General features: G+C 63.3%; 1 protein-coding gene across 2 annotated transcripts in view; it reads left to right on the forward strand.

The window, feature by feature from the left end:
- The window catches only part of MGMT (O-6-methylguanine-DNA methyltransferase), a 112,478-nt gene that overhangs the window by 78,040 nt on the left and 16,331 nt on the right, over window positions 1–18,107 (forward strand). For both annotated transcript variants that reach the window (XM_028512680.2, XM_036027445.1), the window contains exon 3: window positions 12,691–12,851. In XM_028512680.2, the coding sequence (XP_028368481.2) occupies window positions 12,691–12,851 (161 nt within the window). The remainder of the gene's footprint in view (window positions 1–12,690; window positions 12,852–18,107) is intronic.

Below are 18,107 nucleotides of genomic sequence, written 5' to 3' on the forward strand. Positions count from 1 at the left end.
TTCCAGAGCCCGTTTGCTGCATTAATTAGTCCTGTGGGGGCCCCGGGACCAGTGAGTTAAAGGGAGAACGCCGGGAGTGAGTTTTTTTAAAGGTCATTCAACTCGAGAAAAACCCGTTTTTTTTTTTAAAGAAGCATTTTATAGAAATGTTCAATGGCAAAGCAAAATGTGAAGTATTAAACGGTTTTCACCGTCGCACACAAATTGCCCCTTTTCGTGCCATTTCCATCCTCCTCCGCTACATTTAGCCCGCTCTATTTGTCTACCTAATTCCCTGCAAACGGAGGGGTGGCCGCCGCCGCCGCCGCCGCCGTGTGGACCCGGGTGCGTGACGGCGGCTCCCTCCGAGGGGGAGGGTGGGGGGAGCCCGCACACGGAGCGCTCGTCACAGGGGTCACTCCAGTCGGGGCGAGCCCCCCACCCCGCCCCGGCCTGCCCCGCTCTGCCCCCCCCCCCCAGGTGCTTCTCCCTTAGAACACGGCGTGATCGGGGACAGGACTCCCCAGCGCACAGGGAGGTCGCTGCGCCAGGCGCTCACCCCACAGCTGGCCCCGCGTGCTCATCGGAGAGAAGTGGACGCCCTGCCCGTCTCGGGGCTGCCCCGCCCCCGGATGCACTGGATTTCTGAGAATAGTAACGCAGCCCACGGTCCTTTCGTGTGCTCCGGGGACCCGGACACATCATGGCCGATGGCGGGGTGATGTCCAGCAGTGGCCAGAGCGTCCTTTTCCTGCTGCGAGTGTTCGGCATCCATGACGCGTGCCCGAGAGACGTGACTGTGAGGAAGCTGCCGCCGGCCCTGGGGACCTGAGCTGGTTACCACAGCGGCGGGTGGAGAGACTGTCAGAGTGGCAGGGTTCGCTGGAGGGCGAGGACCGGGGACCGCAGGCAGGGACTCGGGGCAGATGCCGCCCAGCTGTTCCCTGTTCCACCCCCCCCCACACCGGGGCCACGGGCTCCGTCCAGCAGCTGGGAGGTCCGGCCAGGGCTTTAGGGCCCGGGGATTCTGCGTCCCTGCTGGCCCCAGCGGCCCAGGGGCGACAGCGCTGGAGCTCTGCAAGGGTGGGGAGAAGGGTCTCTGGCAGCCCGGCGCACGGTCCCCTGGGTGGGGGGGGGGGCGTGGAAGAGGAGCGACCCTGAGCCCCGAAGGAGAACGTGAGACTGGCAGCAAGATGCTTCCCGTGTGCACACACCTGCCCAGCAGGCTTCAGGTGAGGGGCGGGGCTTGGAGCTGTCAGGTGCAGGCTGGGGGGGAGCCCCGTGGGCTGCTGCCCCGAGTCCTGCTGCGCCGGGCAGTGGTTCTCCAGCAGAGCCTGCCCTTGCCTGGGTCTCGGGGGAGGGAGGCGGGTGCCTGCCGGGCGGGACAGGGCAGCTTCTCCTCCCGGTGCTCTGAGCTCACCCACGGGATGTGGCGTGGGCGGGTGAGACCCTCCCGGACACAACTTGTCTCCAGAGGGTCCTCACCCCTGGGTTCGAAACTCCAGCTGGGCAGCCTGAGTCACTCCTGCCCACGTCGGACGGTGACTGTCGTCCGTGTGACGTCTGGAGCCGTGACCGCAGAGTCCCCCGACCCCGTCTCTCTTCAGGGCGGGGTTCCCAAGTCCCTCCGCTCTCTTCTGCCCCTTTTCCCAGGGCAGGCGGGGTTTCCTCCTGGGGCCACTGGCCCCACGTCCAGGCGTCGCTTGTTAATCCTTCTTAGCTGCCCAGGGCACGTGCTCCGGGAGCCCTTTGCAGCGGGGACAGTGCGCCCACCTTCCTGGTGGCGCCGTGTGGCGTCCAGCAGTGCGGTGAGGGCCCCAGGGGAGCAGTATCCCAGGCTGACATCCTTGCAGCGAGACTGGCGGGGGCCAAACCCCCGGGGCAAGAGCGGCTACCCCTCCACCCCCCAGATGCAGGGCGAGACTTTAGGAGCCACCACGCTCTGCCCTTGCAGGACAAGGGGGCCAAGGGAGTCCCTGCCGCCTCACCATCTGCTGTTCCGGGTCCCCAGCGTGGGAAATGCTCGGGCCGAGGTTGAGGCCGGTGCCCCAGGAGCACGGGCGGCGGCAGGAGGGCCTCCCCGCCCCCAGTGGGGCCCCCATTCCTTCAGGGGGTTCTCACGTGTCCCCATCCTCCTACACTGCTTTTCCTGGCTTTGACTTGAAACTGTTTAAAGCCACACAAGATCACTTTTAAAATTTCAAACAGAGAAGTATGAAAGTCCCTTTCCAGAGGCAGTCGCTCTTGATCCTCTTGAAGAAAACTTTGTTTCTATTTTTGTGAGCGTGCATCCCTGTTCCGGCAGACCTTGACTGAGCGGGAGACAGTGTATCCGTCTTCTGGGTAGGTCTTTCCCTGCGCCACAGAGCCCGGTTCTCCGTAGTGGCACGTCGTTACATAGTGTCGATTATACTGTCTTAACCCTCCCCCTTCCTTTGGAAATGCGGTGGCTGCCTGACCTTTTACCGACGGTCACCAGGAGCACCCGTGGGTGTGCGTTTCTGTGCCTCGTGCACGCGTTTCCATGGGGGAGGTCCTAGAAGGGGGACCCCCGGGCCACAGGGCACTCCCCCTTAGAAGGTTCGAGGGGTGCAGCCCAGGCGCCGGGCGCAGAGCCCGCGCCCTCTCACAGCCCCGGGCGTCCGCAAAGGGTGTCCGTTTCCCTGCATCTCCGCCAGCGTGACATTCTCAAAGTGGTTCTTGTTGTTCCCCAAAATTGTCGTTTCTTTGGTAACTGTGCAGGTCATACCCTTTCTTCTTTAATACTGATTAGTCAAGTGTATTTTTTTCTCCATCGGCATGGTTAAGCATGTTCCTCACTTTTCCCCACTGTTTTTTTTTTTATTTTCAATTAACTTTTTCTACAGTGTAGCTTAGTCATTGGTCCAAGTCCAGGCCCCAAAGAGCCGGAGAGAGAACACGCCCACGCGGGCGGCCTCCAGCAGACGTGCAGGGGCGGGGGCATGGGACACCTGCCCGCACCAACCCCTGCACTCAGGTTAGCGCTCGGGTGACCCTCCCGTGTTTCAACTCAGGGACGTGTCCACCTGGTGTGCGTGTTCATGCGGCCTGTGGCCGTGCCCCGAGCCCACGCTGACACGGTCCGTCCTGTCGCGGCGCCTCCCACGCAAGGGCGGCCCTGAGTGAGTGGCTCCTGCCAGTCGGGGGGCCGGCCCGGGCCCGCCATGTGGCGGTGAGCCGCTGCGGTAATTGCCGTGGAAACGGGAAACCCCCCGAGGTTTTCCGTCTAATCATTTATTTATAAATCCGGAGGCGGCGCTCCGCGGAACGTGCAGCGGGGTCAGCGTCGCGCTCCGAACAGTCGCGTGGTGTTTACACTTCGCGGTGTGTTTTTTTAACGGCGCCCCAGCCCCCACGACCGCAAAGGGACGCCGGCCGGCCCGCCGGCCCCGCCCCGCGCCGCCGCGTCCCCGGGCCCCGCCACTTCGTTACGGACGCCTCCGCCGCCGAGCCCGTCCGCTCTGCGCCCGCTGCAGTGCGCGTGTTTCTCCATCTCATTAATTCGGTCTGCATACAATTAATGTTTGCCTGTTAATGAAGCCCTCGGTGGCGGGGCGGCCGCCTGCGCCGCCTCACCTAGTGGGGAAGGGCGGAGGGCTCCTGCGCTCGGCCCCCCGGGCGGCGTGTTTATTGTGGGGTCTGTGGGGGGGGGGGGGGTGGCGCATAAACCAGGCCTTGGGAGGGGAGGGGAGGGGAGCTGCCCGAGAACCCGGCTGCGCACTGGCTGCCGGGCGCTGCGAATCGGCTCCTCCGGTGTGGGGAGCAGACGGAGACGCAGGGGTGGTCCCCGCTCGCTGGGGTCTCAGGCCCCGGGGACGCTTGCTGGAGCCTGCGTGGGGGGTGGGGGGGTCGGCTTTCTCCTCCTGTGGACCCCGGCCTCCCCTCACTGGGGCCGCCCTCACGGGACGCCTGTGTGTCTTCAGCCTCGCTCCGTGTCAGAAGCCTCTGGTTAAATCGGTGACTGAAAACAGGTGATGGCACACGAGTGGCCACGGTGCCGGTCCCAGTCCACGGAAATCCCGGAAAGTGGGCGGAGCCTGGAGAGCGGGAGGAGCACCCCCACCCCAACCCCGGCCTGAGGGCCCCCCGGCTTTGGATGTGGGTTTAAATCTCCTGTGAGGACATCGGTGGCTTTGCGGAGTCACTGTGGGAAGCTCCAGAAGTGGACACCGGGGCCCTGGGGGCCGGGGCTCAGTGGGCACAGCACACCCTTCTCAAAGCGAACGTGCTCCACCCCACTGGCCACCGGCGGGGTCTGAGTGGGGGCGGGTCTCTAACTCCCACTCGGGGTCCGGGGTGTGGTCAGGACGGACCGGGGGGCAGTCCTCCGTGAGCACTGTCACATCGTATGCATTAAAAAAACATCAAAATTGGTGACTTTTTGTGTAGACACTTTTTATTGAAGATGGAAGAAAATACGTACGTTTCGGCACGTTATGCCTCAGTATTTCGAGAAAGGCAAAACTGCGAGAGAAACACACACAAAAAAGAAAGGGTTTGTGCCGCGCGCGTGGAGCAGGTGCGGAGACGGCCCGAACCCGTCAGAGTGGGCTGTGAGGCTCCGTGCCGGGGATCCCTCTCCGGACGGTGCTCCCCGCGGGGGCGGGCCGGCCGGAGCCGACAGCGACCAGACCGAGACGTTAATTGGGAACAGTCAACGTTCTGTGGTGGGGGACAGCCGGCAGCCTCAGAATACCCAGATCAGTCACGTCCTTGGGGAAAATGAAAAACGTGTTTTGTTTTATGGAAAAAACCATGTGGACATTTTGGCCAACCCAATAGACTTTCTTTTTTTTAAGTTGTTTCTCCGACTAACATTTTCTTGAGGATCAGAGAATGCTTTTGTCTTCAAAGGGTTCCAGAGTTAGGCCTGAGACTCGGGTCGAAGCTGAGGAGAGTCAAGTGGAGCGAGCTCAGGGGCCCTCCAGGCCTCCGGGAGCCATGGTCACGAGTGGGAAGGGTGCTGGGACTCCAGGAAGGCCCGGGCGGGGGTGGGGCTAAAGGTTTGGGACCAGAAGGACTGCGGAGCGTGAACAGGCCCTGCGGGCGTGGGGTGCAGAATGAGGGGGCCCAGAGGCCGTGCCTGGGGACAGGGGGACCCTGCCTGGGCACCTCCGAGCTCCTGACAGACGCATCCTCAGCGGCGTCTCTGACTCTCCACCCCCCGCCCCCGTCCCTCTTGAGCTCGAAGTGCAGGGGCCCAGGGGTCCAGCCCAGGCTTGAGCACTCGGAAGTCCAGCCTGCCCGCCCAGGGCCGCCCGCCAGCCTCCCCCGTATCCCGCTGTCAGGGGGCACCTGCCGGCGTGTGTCTGCCGGGAAGCCCTGTGCCGGCCCGGCCCCTCCCCGGGGAGGCCCGGGAACCGGGTCCAGGCAGGGAGCTCACGGCCCAGCAAGTGTGACGGCCTCCCTGGGGCTGTATTGATTTTTCAAGAGGAGGGAAAAGGCATATAAAATGAGACCTTCCAACCCGCTTTGAGTGGAAATCGCTGCTTCCTAGAGGAAATTTTAATTGGCCGGCTTTGCTGCTAAATGTTTTCCACCCCGTCCATCTTTGGCCTCCCCGCCCGGCCTGCCCCTGCTCGTTCCTGGTGGAAGCACCCCCACCCCCACCCGCAAGGCCGCGGTGAGGTCATTGGTTCTCTGCCGGTGGACTTGGGATGGGCGGACCGAGGGGCATGGCTGGGCCGGGTGCCCTGGACGGAAGATAGGGTGCTGGGAGAGCAGCCAGCCAGGGGCCCCGGGGTGGGGTGGGCGTGGCCTCTCGCTGGGGTGTGGGGTGACATCACCCTCCGGGTGGGAGCGCTCGCTCAAGAAGTACCAGTGTTTCTTCTCGTAATCCACTACTTGCAAATACTGGTACTCTGGAAAAAAGATTTATTTTAATAACGTTTCAGTTTTGTTCTGCAGTCAGCGTTGTTTTATGACTCCGCATCCTTGCCAGAAAGCACATTTTAAGAGTTTCGATTCAAAATTAAATATGACCTCAGTGTTTTAAAATACAGTTACATTAACTGTCCATTTCATAGCCGCTTAAGGTTTTCTTGGCCGCTGACGCACAGTCAGGACGCGGTCTGATGTCAAATCCAGAGGTTTCGGCTAACGGGGTCCAGCTGCGAGCGTGCGCGGGCCTCTGAGGCCGGGGCCGCAGGCGGCAGGCTCGCCTCACCTGGTGGTCTGCGCTCGTCTCCGCAGACCCCCTGCGTTTGCTCGGAGGGGGCATCTGTTACTGACTGAGAGCCGTGCGGACCGTTTACCAGACAGGGGACTGCGGGGCAGGCGTGGCTTACTGACGAGCACTGTGCGCAGGTGAGCGGGGCATGCCCGCACCGTCTGCTGCCTGACCTGCCACCTGGAAGGAGCTCAGCCAGTCTCACCTGCCTCTGTGTCCGGAGGGACGAAGGACAGGAAGGGCCTGGGCGTGGGCTGCCTGAGACCAAGGACTCCCTCCTGTGTAAAGGAACATTAAGGCGTTTAGATGGAAACATGCCCTTCCTTGAAGGGTGTGGGCCAGTGGCGCCCAGTGGGCCGCCATAGACCCTGCAGTGGGGGCACCTCCTCTCTCTCTTTGGAAGCTTCTGGAATGGAACGGAGCTAGAGCCGGTGCTCAGGTTCCGTCGTCCCCGTAGCATAAGGCACTGGGGGTCCCACACCGTGTTCCTGAGTGGCAGGGAAGTTCACAGAAGCCACCCACACGGAAAAGAGAATCCCCATGCTGCGCAGCACCCACGCCGTCGGGAGTGGGGCCTGTGACCCTACGGGTGCCTCACGACAAGGCGTGACCAGCCCTCCGCTTCGCGGCGGAGGCCCGGAGGGTCGGGCCCCGGGAACCAGGCAGACCTCGGGCCGGGCCGCGGCTCCATCCCCGACGCACTGCTTCTCACGCCGCTTTCCTCTCGCCTCTCACTTACCTACTGCAGAAAGCAGAGCCCCTCCCTCTGGCGCTTCAGTTCCTCTCTGCCCCTAAAACCCCGAGTTCCGGTGCAGGCCCTGGTTCGAAACCCACCTCCTCCTTTTCCTTACGTGTCCTTGCAGAACTTGAACGGCTCGGGGAAAGCAAGCGTCTGATGGCCTCCTGCACGGGGGCGGGGGCTCAGAGTGGGGACTGCCGCCTTGGGCCACGGGTGTTCCCAAGTTAGCCCGAAAGGACACTCGAGGTCGACCAGATGGCCCATTTGAAATCTCATTCATTTGTCTGTGGTTCTTGTCCATGGGTTGGTTCCTACCATGTCCCTGCTTCCGTCAGAGTGGAAGGGAAAGTTACTGGGTCCTACTGAGTCACCTGCCGCCAGAGACCCTTTGGGGGGGACATGCCCTTGTGGGAACACCAGTCGTGGGATGAGACTCACGGAATGGATCCTTCAGAGTTTTATTTCTACAGACATTTCTCAACAGATGAGCTAATTCCTGACGGAACTGTAATAAATCTACTCAAATAGCAATTCGATGAGGACTTTTTATTCCTGCTCCACGTCCTTTCTTTCGTTAAGCTGTTTCGTTCCCAGCGTTGAAGCATTTTATTTGTAAGAAGCCCAATTCAGCCGCAGAAGAGGCCCGCGCCTCTCCCGTGTGCAGAGCGTCAAAACGGGCCTTTGTCCGCCGCCGCGGAGGAAGCAGCGTGGACAGCAGGCCATTTGAACTCTTTATTTGCCATGTTTACAATATTAATAACTGTGCTTCTGCGGGTTGTCACATCAAGTGAAAGATCTTCATCGCCGGCTGTCTTCGGGGGCCGCGCCGAGACGGGATGCATGCGTTTAATAAATTGTGGTCTCAAGTAGTCGTTTTTGTAAATAATTAGTTTCGGTGAAAGAATAAGTTAGCATATTGTATGCATCTAATGTTGCAAATGTACACACAGCAAACTTTGCTATTAATCAACAGCCAAGCACCGCGAGTGGGGTCTCATACATAATGAATTGTGCTTAAGCCTCATGGGTTTCTTGATAGAAAAATAAAAGAAAACACAAGTGTGGTAAGCTTTTGAATAAAATTTAACTAGATTGCTCTGCATCCTGTAATTGTTTTGCAATCATGAGGGACCTGATAATTCATCTATAGTTTTGGGGTGTTTTTATCTTCATCTGTCAAATAGGAGAGATTTTTAATGATATGTTAAAGCGTTGATAAAATACAGTCTTCTTTTCAACAGTTTCAACATTTAGGGAGAAAGAAAATAGGCTTTTTTAAGGCCCTCTCGTCTGCCAAGCGTACTATTTAAATCGTCTTTTAAAAACGTCGTATTATCGCTGATGTATTTTTAACAGTCCATTATTTTTAAAAGGAAAATATGCCGTTCTTATGACATGTGCCTTACATGGGGAGGAGTTGAAAATTTACAGAAAAATTTCTCTGTGTTTCTGGGGGTGTTTTAAACACGACGGTAAACTCCCCTGTGCCCTTGTTTACATTCTGACATCACCCTGAGGCCCCAGCATGAAGGGCCGAGGGTCCCCATTGAAAACTGAGGTCGCGTTTAAGCAGCAAACCTGCGACCACCCAGAAAGTGAGTAGCGGGGGCCCAGATCCATTCAAGGCTGCCTCCTCCTCCCCCCTTTGCCATCGACCTTGAGACGGCAGCCCAGGGGCCCCTGCGGGGTCGGAGACGGAGGCTGGTTCTGGGGGTGAGAGACGGCGCGCACCAGGCAGGGAACACCAGGCAGGGAGCACCAGGCAGGGGGCCGGGTTTCTGTCCTCTCGGAGGTCGGGCGTTCTCCCCGCGCCACGCCGTGGCCCAGCAGCCCCAGAGGGTGCATCCGCTCAGCGGGGTCCGCCCAGAACTCGTCCCGTGTGAAGGGGCCGTACCTGAAGTGCCACGTGGCCAGGGCTCGGGGGCCCCCTCCCACGGGATGTGCACGTGGGGGCCCACGGGATTCCGTGCAGACCAGCCTCCCAGCCTCACCAAAGGGCCATCCGGCCAGCTCCCTGCCTGCCCGATTCCGGGGAACTCGGAAGACTGCGGGTCCTTGGGACTCTCTGGGCAGCCTCCAGCGTCACCAGCTAACATCCCCAAACCGTGAGGCTCAGCCCCACTCCGTGGGGTTGGAGGTCGGAGGTCAGAGGAGCGCCGGGTCAGACAGGAGGCACTGGGGCTCACGCACTCTCCCTGGGAGCGCTGCCTGGCGCCACCCAGACTGGAGGGAGAGCTTAGGGCCCTGGCCCGTTTCCTTCCGTCACGTGGGACTTGGGCCAAGTTCATGCCGTTCTCACGTCTTTGGGGAGTAGAATTCTCTCAGAAATGAGGACTTGGTGGTTCTTCAATGCCGGTGAGGTCTTGCGGCACCTACGTCTCCTGCCACGTTAGCTGAGGTCTAAGCACATGGGGCGTGGCAGGCCCCCGGCTCCCTGGGTCCTGCCAGGCCCACGTCGCGGCCACACACACCACACATCGGTGGCCTCCACGCCTGCGTCCCCTGCGGTGGAGAGCCCAGTTGACCTCCTGACCCTGCCTCGCCCACCCTGGGGGGCCAACGGGAGCTGGCACAGCCCCCCCCACGGCATGTGCCTCTGTCCCCGGGGCCACCCCGTGTAAATGTGGTGCAGCCGCCGGGTCCCCGCGTCCCCGGGTGTGTGGCGGCCTCCCTCCATCCACATCCACGTCAGCGTCCTCAGACGCTGCCGGCAGGGAGGGAGGTTTCCCGTGACGACCGCCCGTGCTGGGCAGTCGCGTGTCCTCCGTTAGCACGTCCAGGGCGGGCGTCGCCGGCCTCACGGGAGACAGTTCAGAGGTCGCTTCGGAGTGAGGGACAGGTGTGCTTCAGAGGGAATCCCGCACCGGTTCTGCGCCGGAACACTCTTCCTGCCAGCCCGGGAAGGGACAGGTCAGGGCCGCCCCTAACGGGTCGCAGCTCCAGGGGCGCCTTGGGTGGGCTCTCTGACCCGCGGACCTTCCGGAAGCTTCCCCGCAGGCAGCGTACCGCGGCCGTTTCTTCTCACGGAGCCCCGCAGTGGCCAGCAGCTGCGTATTCCTCGAAGCCCCTGAACCAAACCACGTGTGACCTCGCGGTCGCTGTGCCGGGGCACCCGGGATCGCCATTGTCACAAGTCGGAAGGCTCGGCCGAGCCGGGTCCCCTCTCCTGCCACTAGCGAGGGGGAGGCAGAGGGCCGGTGTCACGACGTGCGCCCCAGGAACGGGCAGCTGGACCCAGAAGCCCCCTCCCTGCTCGGCCCCACTGGACGGCACCGCCGCGTGACCCTGGCTGCGGCGCCGGCTCTCGGGCTGCGCGCGTGGCGGTGCCCAGGTGCCCGACCCCCCGTGGCGGGCGCCTCCCTGCGTACAGCCGGGTCGGCGTTCCCACGCCCGCAGTAGGGGAATTGCTCAGACGTGGGACGTGAATGAGTGTGGGCCCCGGGGCCGTGATGGTGGGGGTCTCCATTCCCTTGGGCGTGGGGGGGTGGCGGGGGGCCTGGCGGGTGTCCTCCTCCGCCACGAGAGGGGCCGTCAGCGGCGCCCGGAGACGGTCACACCGCGGCGCTCTCAGGGACCAGCCGGGCAGGCTTGCAGGAGAGGGCAGGGCAGGGCAGGGAATGAATCCCATTTGATCGTAGGAATGGAAACGTGTCATGGCTCTAGAAACCGGCTTTCATGTGTGTGTGTGATGCCACTCATTTCAGATGTAGCAGCATCGTTAAATCCCGGCTTCGGAATCAAAGCGCTTTAATTGCGTCTCACCCGTGGACAGGCGCCCAGCGCCGACGGAGAAAGAGTTAAAAGGAGAGCCGCAGAGTAAATCGGAGGCTGGGGTCTTTAGCAGAAGCATAAAAAATCGATTTAAGATGAATTTTACTGCTACAGAAATTCTTCAGACGCCCTGTTCGGGGTGGGAACCGCCGGGGAGCCCAGGTCACGCCTCACGTCCCGAGCAGCCGCGCAGGCCGAGGCCCCGGCGTGGGCAGGGGGCAGGGGGCAGGGGCCTGGGGTGCCCGAGCGTCCGGCCCGTGTCGCTGGGGACGTGCGAGTGGGGAGAGGTGTGACTGGAAGCAGAGGAGGGGGCCGGGGGGCACAGAAGCCCCTGCCTCTCGGGTCGGGTGAAGACGCCCATCTCCCGTCGTGACCACCCCTCCCCCGAGGACCCCCGCCAGCCCTGCAGACCGACCGAGGCCAGTGAGGCGCTCCCCCTGGGGTATGCGGCCTGGCCCCCCTGGGTTCCGCAGGGCTCTTGGGGGACCCCGTCCCTCTCTTCCCGACTCGGGAAGGAAGGTCCCCACAGGCTGCAGGCGGCAGTGACACTGGTGCCTTCGCTCTGTCCACCTGCCTGGGCCGGGCTGCTGGGGTGGGGGAGGACAGGGCGTGTGCGACGGGGGAAGGCGGCCTGTGGGTCACGGCCCCACCCACCTGCTCTGGGGATGCTGGCCAGTGTGGGGGGAGGTGCGAGGCTTCGGGAAGAGCCGTTTGTACCTGCGTTTCGGTGGCTCTTCCGCCATGGCCTCGGGAGCCATGGTGTCCGGAGGGAGATGGGCGAGACTCTGCCCCCAGGACTGGGAAGCCCCAGGGAGCTCGCCCGGCGTCCAGGGCCCGGCAGGGTGGGAGAGCAAGGCCCTCAGGAGACATCCAACTTGTTTCCTCGGCCAGCGGAGTGGCACCCCCAGAGAGTCAGGCCCTGCCGAGGGGTCAGGTCCTCGAGGACCAGCCGCAGGGTCCAGGGACAGGAGAGTCACCGCCCGGCGGGATGAGACAGAGCCCTCTGACGCGAGTCTCAAACTCGCTGGGTTGGAACAAGGAAATAAAAATGAGCTTCAGGAGGTAAGGGGAGGCTGGCAGCCCTGACAAACAGCAGGACTTGGAGCAGACGTGACACAGCGCTGCTCTGACGTCCCACACCCGCACTGGGCACCGTCGAGTGTGGGGAAGAGCAGACGGAGCGAGCGCGCAGCAGCAAGCACGCGGTCGGGAGCTCGCCAGCGCCGCCCTGTTGGCGGGGCAGGGGAGGGCAGCGCTGCAGCTCCTTTACCAAGGTTTCGGGGAAGAGTGTTTCTGGGGAGAGGCTCTGGTCGCGCGCCCTCGGCGATTCGACAGGTGACAGGAGACACAGACGTGCACCTGTGCGTCCCTCCAAGGGGCGGGGACGCTGCCCCGCGAGTCGCTCTGTGGCTGTCAGCGTCGGCACCCTGTGGCGGCCCGCCTCCGGCTGGGCGACACACACGCAGAGCCCCGGAGGGAAGCGCCGGGCCCCGGGACGCCCCTCCTGGGGACCGCCCCTTGTTTCCAAGGAGCAGTCCTGAGTTTCTTTTGTGGGGAAAAAAAAGATTCCTCACCCGAGGGGGTATTCATTGATTTTGGAGGGAGAGCATGTGAGAGACAGGAAGACATCAGTTGGTTGTGCCCAGTACTCACCCCAACCGGGGACCAGCCCACCACCTGGCTATGTGCCCTGACCGGAGATCGAACCCGTGACCTTGGGGCGTAGGGACAACACTCCAGCCAACCGAGCCACCCGGACAGGGCAGCGTGTGGTGTCTCTGAGAGCTAAAGGTGGACGCATTGCAGGGGGGGGGGGATGGCTCCCAGGCATCTCAGCCTCCGCCCTCTCCCGGCCGCCGTCTGCCTACAGCACAGTGCTCGGAGACACGCCCACCCGTGGGGTGGCTGCAGGTGCCCCCCCTTGTTCATGCATTGCTGTTTTCGGGTTGTCTTAAAGATGCGTGGACCAGGGTTGCCAAGGTTTATTAATCTCCTGTTGTCTCTTCCACAGCCCCACCGAGGCCCCCGCTGCTCCCGAGCCGCCCGGCAGCCCCGCGGCAACGGCCGAGCCCCTGGCGCAGTGCGAGGCCTGGCTGCACACCTACTTCCAGCGGCCCGAGGCCCTCCGGGAGCTCCCCATGCCTGCCCTGCACCACCCCATCTTCCTGCGAGGTCAGTGACCCCCCCCCCTCGGTGCGCCCTTTGGGGCACCTGTCTCACAGCACTGCTCATCTTACTGGCCGTACCGACCGACTGGGCATTCTCCCGCCACCCAGACAGAGACGGTGTGTGGCCGTGCCGTGGGACGGGAGCGTGCAGTCCGGGCTGTGCCGAACGGCTGTGTTGGTCTGGGCGTGCGGTCACCTGGGCCTCGGCACAGGCGGGGAGACGCTGCAGGTGGACCCGCTCGGACTCTCACTGGGGAGGTCTGAGCAGGAGCACACTGAACGGCTGTGCACTTTCTAATCAGCTCATTGGGGGCCTGCCCCGCCTGCTGGCCGGCCGCGCGGACGGTGAGGCTTGGCCACTGGCTGTGTCCTCGAACCTGGTGCTGTCCATCCCGGGGGGAGGGTGGGGTGTTGGCGGCAGCATGTCTTCTGGGACAGGCTCCCCACGGAGCTGCCCGGGCGTCCCCCAGTGAGATGCCCTGCCATTCGGGGTGGGGCGACGCCCGTGGGAGCCTGGGGACTTTCCCGGGCCGTTCCTGTCAAGCTGTTGTTTGGGTCCTTCCTCGCGCTTTCCGGAGGTGTATTCTGCATGGTGGTTTTTGTCATTGTTTTAATATAAATGAGCATTTCTATACAGATTTCATGTGTGTGTACATATATGAGCACGTATCTACATGTACCTAAAGAATGCATACATGCATGTACTTCTAGGAAAAAATCACCCTGAGGTCGTGGGTAAGTTTAAAGTGAACTTGAACTAGAAAATGGAGTTTACTGAGTAAGTTCAATGCTAGCCTAATCGCCGCTGTGATTTGCAGCCCAGACAAAGCGGCAAAGGGAGACGAGTTTTCGGGGGTGGCGGGCAGAGGGACCCCGAGGAGCCGAGCGCACCGAGGGCTGAGGGGGACAGAGGAGGAGCCCCACCCGTTGCTGTAGTGACAGACGCATGTCTGCCGGCCCCCGGCGTTGTCCAGGACCGTCCCAGGAGGTCCCTTGCAGCCAGGGCTGTGGAGACTGTGGAAGGGGTCCCTGGGGTGGAGCTGGAGACTGTGGAAGGGGTCCCCAGGTGGGGCCGGAGCTGTGGAAGGGGTCCCCGGGGTAGGGCTGGAGCTGGGCGGCGCTCTGCACGAGTCCACAGCCCGCCTGCCCCTGCCCCCAGCACCTGCGTCCGGGGCTGGCGGGGGGGCATGGGTGACTGTGCCCGGGTGCACCTTCTGCACCGGGGACAGGGCGGGGGTCGGGCGGTGCGTCCGAGGGCTGGGAGACGCCGTGGGGAGCCTGGGAGCCGTGGCTCCTGTCTCCGCTGTCACCGCTTTGTCACCCCCGCCCTCCCACGGGAGCGGGAGGACTGCCCGACCGGCTTCCCTCCCGTCAGGTCCGTCAAACGAGGGAGCGAGCACCTCTAAGGTGTTGCAATGTTCGGAACAGAGAAACACAAACCCGGGCAGACGTCCTGTGTCATCTAAGGGGGCCGGGGGGGACAGAGGGGGCTTGTCACAGCCCGAGTGAGTCCTGTGTTCAGCTCTCAAAGAGCACCGGGCCCCGCCCCTCGTGCCCCGTGTCCCCGGCTCTGGGCCCGCGCCAGGCCAGGCCGTCCCCATGGCCACCCGCTCACCCCAGAAGCCTGTCCCCTCTGTGGGCCAAGCCCTGCTGGTGGGGACTGCTGAGCGGGTCATGGTCCCCCCCAGCTGGGTGGGGGTGGGGGTATTGAGGGGCACCCGCCTGCCGACAGTTAGTGGCTGTGGCCCGGGTTTACCACGCTGCAGCGTGCTCGGCTGGGAGTCTGTGCGGCGTGGTCCCTCCCGGGCAGGGTCCAGGTGTGGGGACTTCATGGTCACAGAGGGAGGGGGGCGGGGCGCGGCTGGAATGCAGTGGCCACCTCAGAGTAAGCGGCACTGGCCCCAGCCGTGTGCCCCTTTGTACCTGGCGGTGGGGGGCTCGCTGGCCCTCTGCGTGTGTCTGGCAGCCAGGGACTCCCCAGGGGCGGAGGCTGGGGGTGGGGGGCAGGTCTCACACGGGCGAGTCCTCCGATGCCTGCTGGCCTGGGGGCTGCGGGTCCACACGACGGAGAGGACCCTCTGTGCAGACCAAGGAAACGGGCCCCCTTTAAACACAGCGCCAGTCTCCGTGACAAGGTTCCGTGACGAGTCCCGCTATAACAGGGTGCAGCCAAGAGGGCAGCCTCAAATACGGATCTGTAATAAGATCCAGAAGAGCCTGGAGATGATTGGCTCCACACCACAGGGCCACACCTGCCCAGAACCTGGCAGCTGTAGCCAATTGTGAGAGGAGCCGGAAATGGGGCTGCAGGGGAAGATTGGCGCTGGGATTTAAACCGAGACGCGGCAGCCATTGGGGCGGGGGGAGAACCATGTGCAGCCCTGCAAGAGAGAACCCCACAGCTTTAGCAGAGTGGAGACTCTCGCGGCCCTGAGGGAGAACCACGCGGCCTTGAAGGAGTGGAGACTCTCACAGCCCTGAGAGGGAGAACCACGCGGCTCTGGCAGAGTGGGGACTCCCGTGGTCCGGGGAGAGAGGACCACATGCCTTTGCCAGGGTAGGGACCCCCGCAGCTTTAGGAGATATACAGTACTCTGGACTGGGCAAAGGGGGAAGGAAGGAAGGACTGTGTCTGTTTGTGGGTGCTTTAAGGGACTTTAGGATTTTTGGTGAAGACGTTAGGCCCCTACTTTAAGTCTGTATAGCATTAAATAAACGTTTCCTTTCCTTTTCACAAATCTCTGGCATTGAGAGACGTCTTTCCTCTGGCGGCAGACATAACGGACCTGGGGGCTTCTTTCAGTAATAGTGTATCGTCCCGGGCCCCCCTTGTTTGTTCTGCAACACCGCTTCCTGTGCCCGTCGGACCTTGAGTCTGCCGAGCCCCTTCCGCGGGTCGTGCTCTCCTCATGGTCTTGCCCCGCAGCCCTGGCTGGGGGTGCTCTGGGGCTCCGGACCTCGGGGCCTCGGGACCGGGCCCTGCACCGCCCACCCCTCAGGCCGAGGCCTGGCCCGTCGGCTGCCCGGCGGCCCCTCTGGAGTGCAGGCCAGGCCGCCCCTCGTTTGCGGGGTCTTCCGTAGGGTCCTCTGCGAGTGAGCGCCCCGCAAGCCCCGGGCTGGGCCTTGGAGGAGCCGCCCAACTGCAGGCGGAGGGAACCGTCCGGAACTGCCCTTGGTGGGGGTGCGACGTCAGAGGCTGGGGTTCCCCTGCTCCGCTTCCCTTCTCAGAGACTCTCCAGGGTTCCACCGAAGCACGTGACCCACCTGGCCTTCCTCCCAGGGGGACGTGTTGGCCGGCCGCGCCCGCTGACCAGGAGTCTGGCCGTGTCGGCTGAGGCTGCCACTCCCTGGGGTCAGGGGCGGGTGGGCTTCCTGGGGGTGCAGGCCTCCCAGGGGCCGGGGGCCGAGCTGCGGAGGAACAAGAGCCCCAGGGAGCCGCCGGGCACGGTGCATTTCCCCCGGGACTGCAGTTTCAGCAGGAGGGCGTGGTGTGCTGTGCGTCTATCAAAGGCGCCCGCGGAACCCGTGCTCCCGGCCGCGCGGTGGTGGGGCCGGCCGCCCCGTAGCCCAGGCGGGCTTCTCGGGGGTCAGGCCCTCCCTGGAAACCGTTTCCAAAGGTCAGTTGTTTGTTTTGCATTCATTTGTCTCCAAGAAATAGTTTTTCCATGAAGCCACTATTCTTGAAAGAAATCGTTACTTAGTGTTTCTTTCATCGTGAAAACATCGTTGAAACCTCTTTCCTGTTGACGCCGCCGAACGGACGGGCGTCCCAGAGTAGCCCTCAGCCCACAGCGGCGTCTCCCCGGGGATTCAGGAGAGCGGGTCGCAGCACCTGGGACTGGCTTTCATGCTCAGAGTGTGTGCAGGCACCTCCCCTTGGTCCCGAGCCCCCCGCCCACCGGCTGCACCCAGCTGGCGTGGCTGTGCAGGCTGCGGCCGTTGGCCAGGCGGGTGGGCGGCCACTGACCCCGGGCCTCTCTGCTCTTACTGCCAGCCCGGGGTGGGGGCGTGCCCAGCACCCTCCAAGCCCCTCCCGGGGGCCCCTCCCCTGTGGCGCCGGAAGACCAGCCCCAGGCCACCGGCCTGTCCAGGTCCACCTGGAGGAGGACGCAGCCTCCTGCAGCTCATCAGCCCTGACGCTCATCCCTGCCCTGGAGAAGGGGTGCTCCCGCCATTGACCCTCTCGGGGCTGCCCGGCCCCCGTCCACACTGGGCCCCCGCTGTCCCCGGCAGCCCCCCAGGGGGTCGGACTGCTCGGTGTCAGAGCTGCACGCCCTGGGTCGGGGGCCACCTGCGCGGAGAGGACGCCGTGGCTGCCGGGCGGCTGCTGGGTCTTGCTGGCACTGCGGCCGCGGCCCCGCTGACTCTGGCCTTGTCCACACGGGGCTGGCCAGGCCGGGCCGGAAACAGTCGGAGCCCGGAACCGCTCTCTCTCCAGCCCAACTGGCAGCCGTGTGCTGGCACGTTGGTGCGTTTCCCGGGCCAGAGCGCCTGAGGTGCAGACGGTGACTCGGCCGTTGATCCGGGGTTTCTCCTGCGGCCTCCCGCCTGGCCACTGGCACGGGCGCTCGTGCACTCCGTACCCGGCAGCCACGTCTCGGACGAGGGGACAGTCTTTAAAGTTTCGGCTGTGATTCATTCAGGCGAACGGCGTTTGCGAGTTCCTGCCGTATCTGTCTCAGTGCCCTCGCCTGGGGCACACGCGTGTCGGAGTGTTCTGCACGGCTTGTTCGTGACATCATGCCCACGGTTGCTCCCGTTCTCACCCTCCTCCCCAGACACGTCACAGTCTCAGGGAAAAGCCTACACGTACATGTGTGTGTGTGTGTGTGTGTGTGTACATGCGCCCGGTTTGGAGAATTTCTCTCCAGAGAAACTCACCAGAGTGGACGCAGCACTTGTGGGTGCGTCGCCACGCGCTCCACCCTGCCCTGCGCTCCCCGTCCCCAGCGAAGCGTTGTGTGCGGGGCGCGTGGTCATGCGTGCTGACGGAGTTTTGCTGACGGAGTTTTGCCGCCGTCCTTAAGTTCTAGGTTCCGTGTGCCTGTGTGCCCCATCGGGAGCTCGGCCCGCAGCCGGCGGAGAAGGCAGGACAGGCAGCCGGCGCAGGGCCCGTGGCTCTGACTCGCGGAACACCAGGCAGGTGGGCTGCACCCCAGCCCTCCAAGGTCAGGCCGCGCAGTCGGCTCTGGACGCCGACCGGAGGACGCGAGGAGCCTTGCCCGGGCGCCGCTCGGCCAGCGTGACCCGGGGGCGAGGG

Source organism: Phyllostomus discolor, chromosome 5, assembly GCF_004126475.2.
Source record: "Phyllostomus discolor isolate MPI-MPIP mPhyDis1 chromosome 5, mPhyDis1.pri.v3, whole genome shotgun sequence".
Taxonomy (NCBI): Eukaryota; Metazoa; Chordata; class Mammalia; order Chiroptera; family Phyllostomidae; genus Phyllostomus; species Phyllostomus discolor.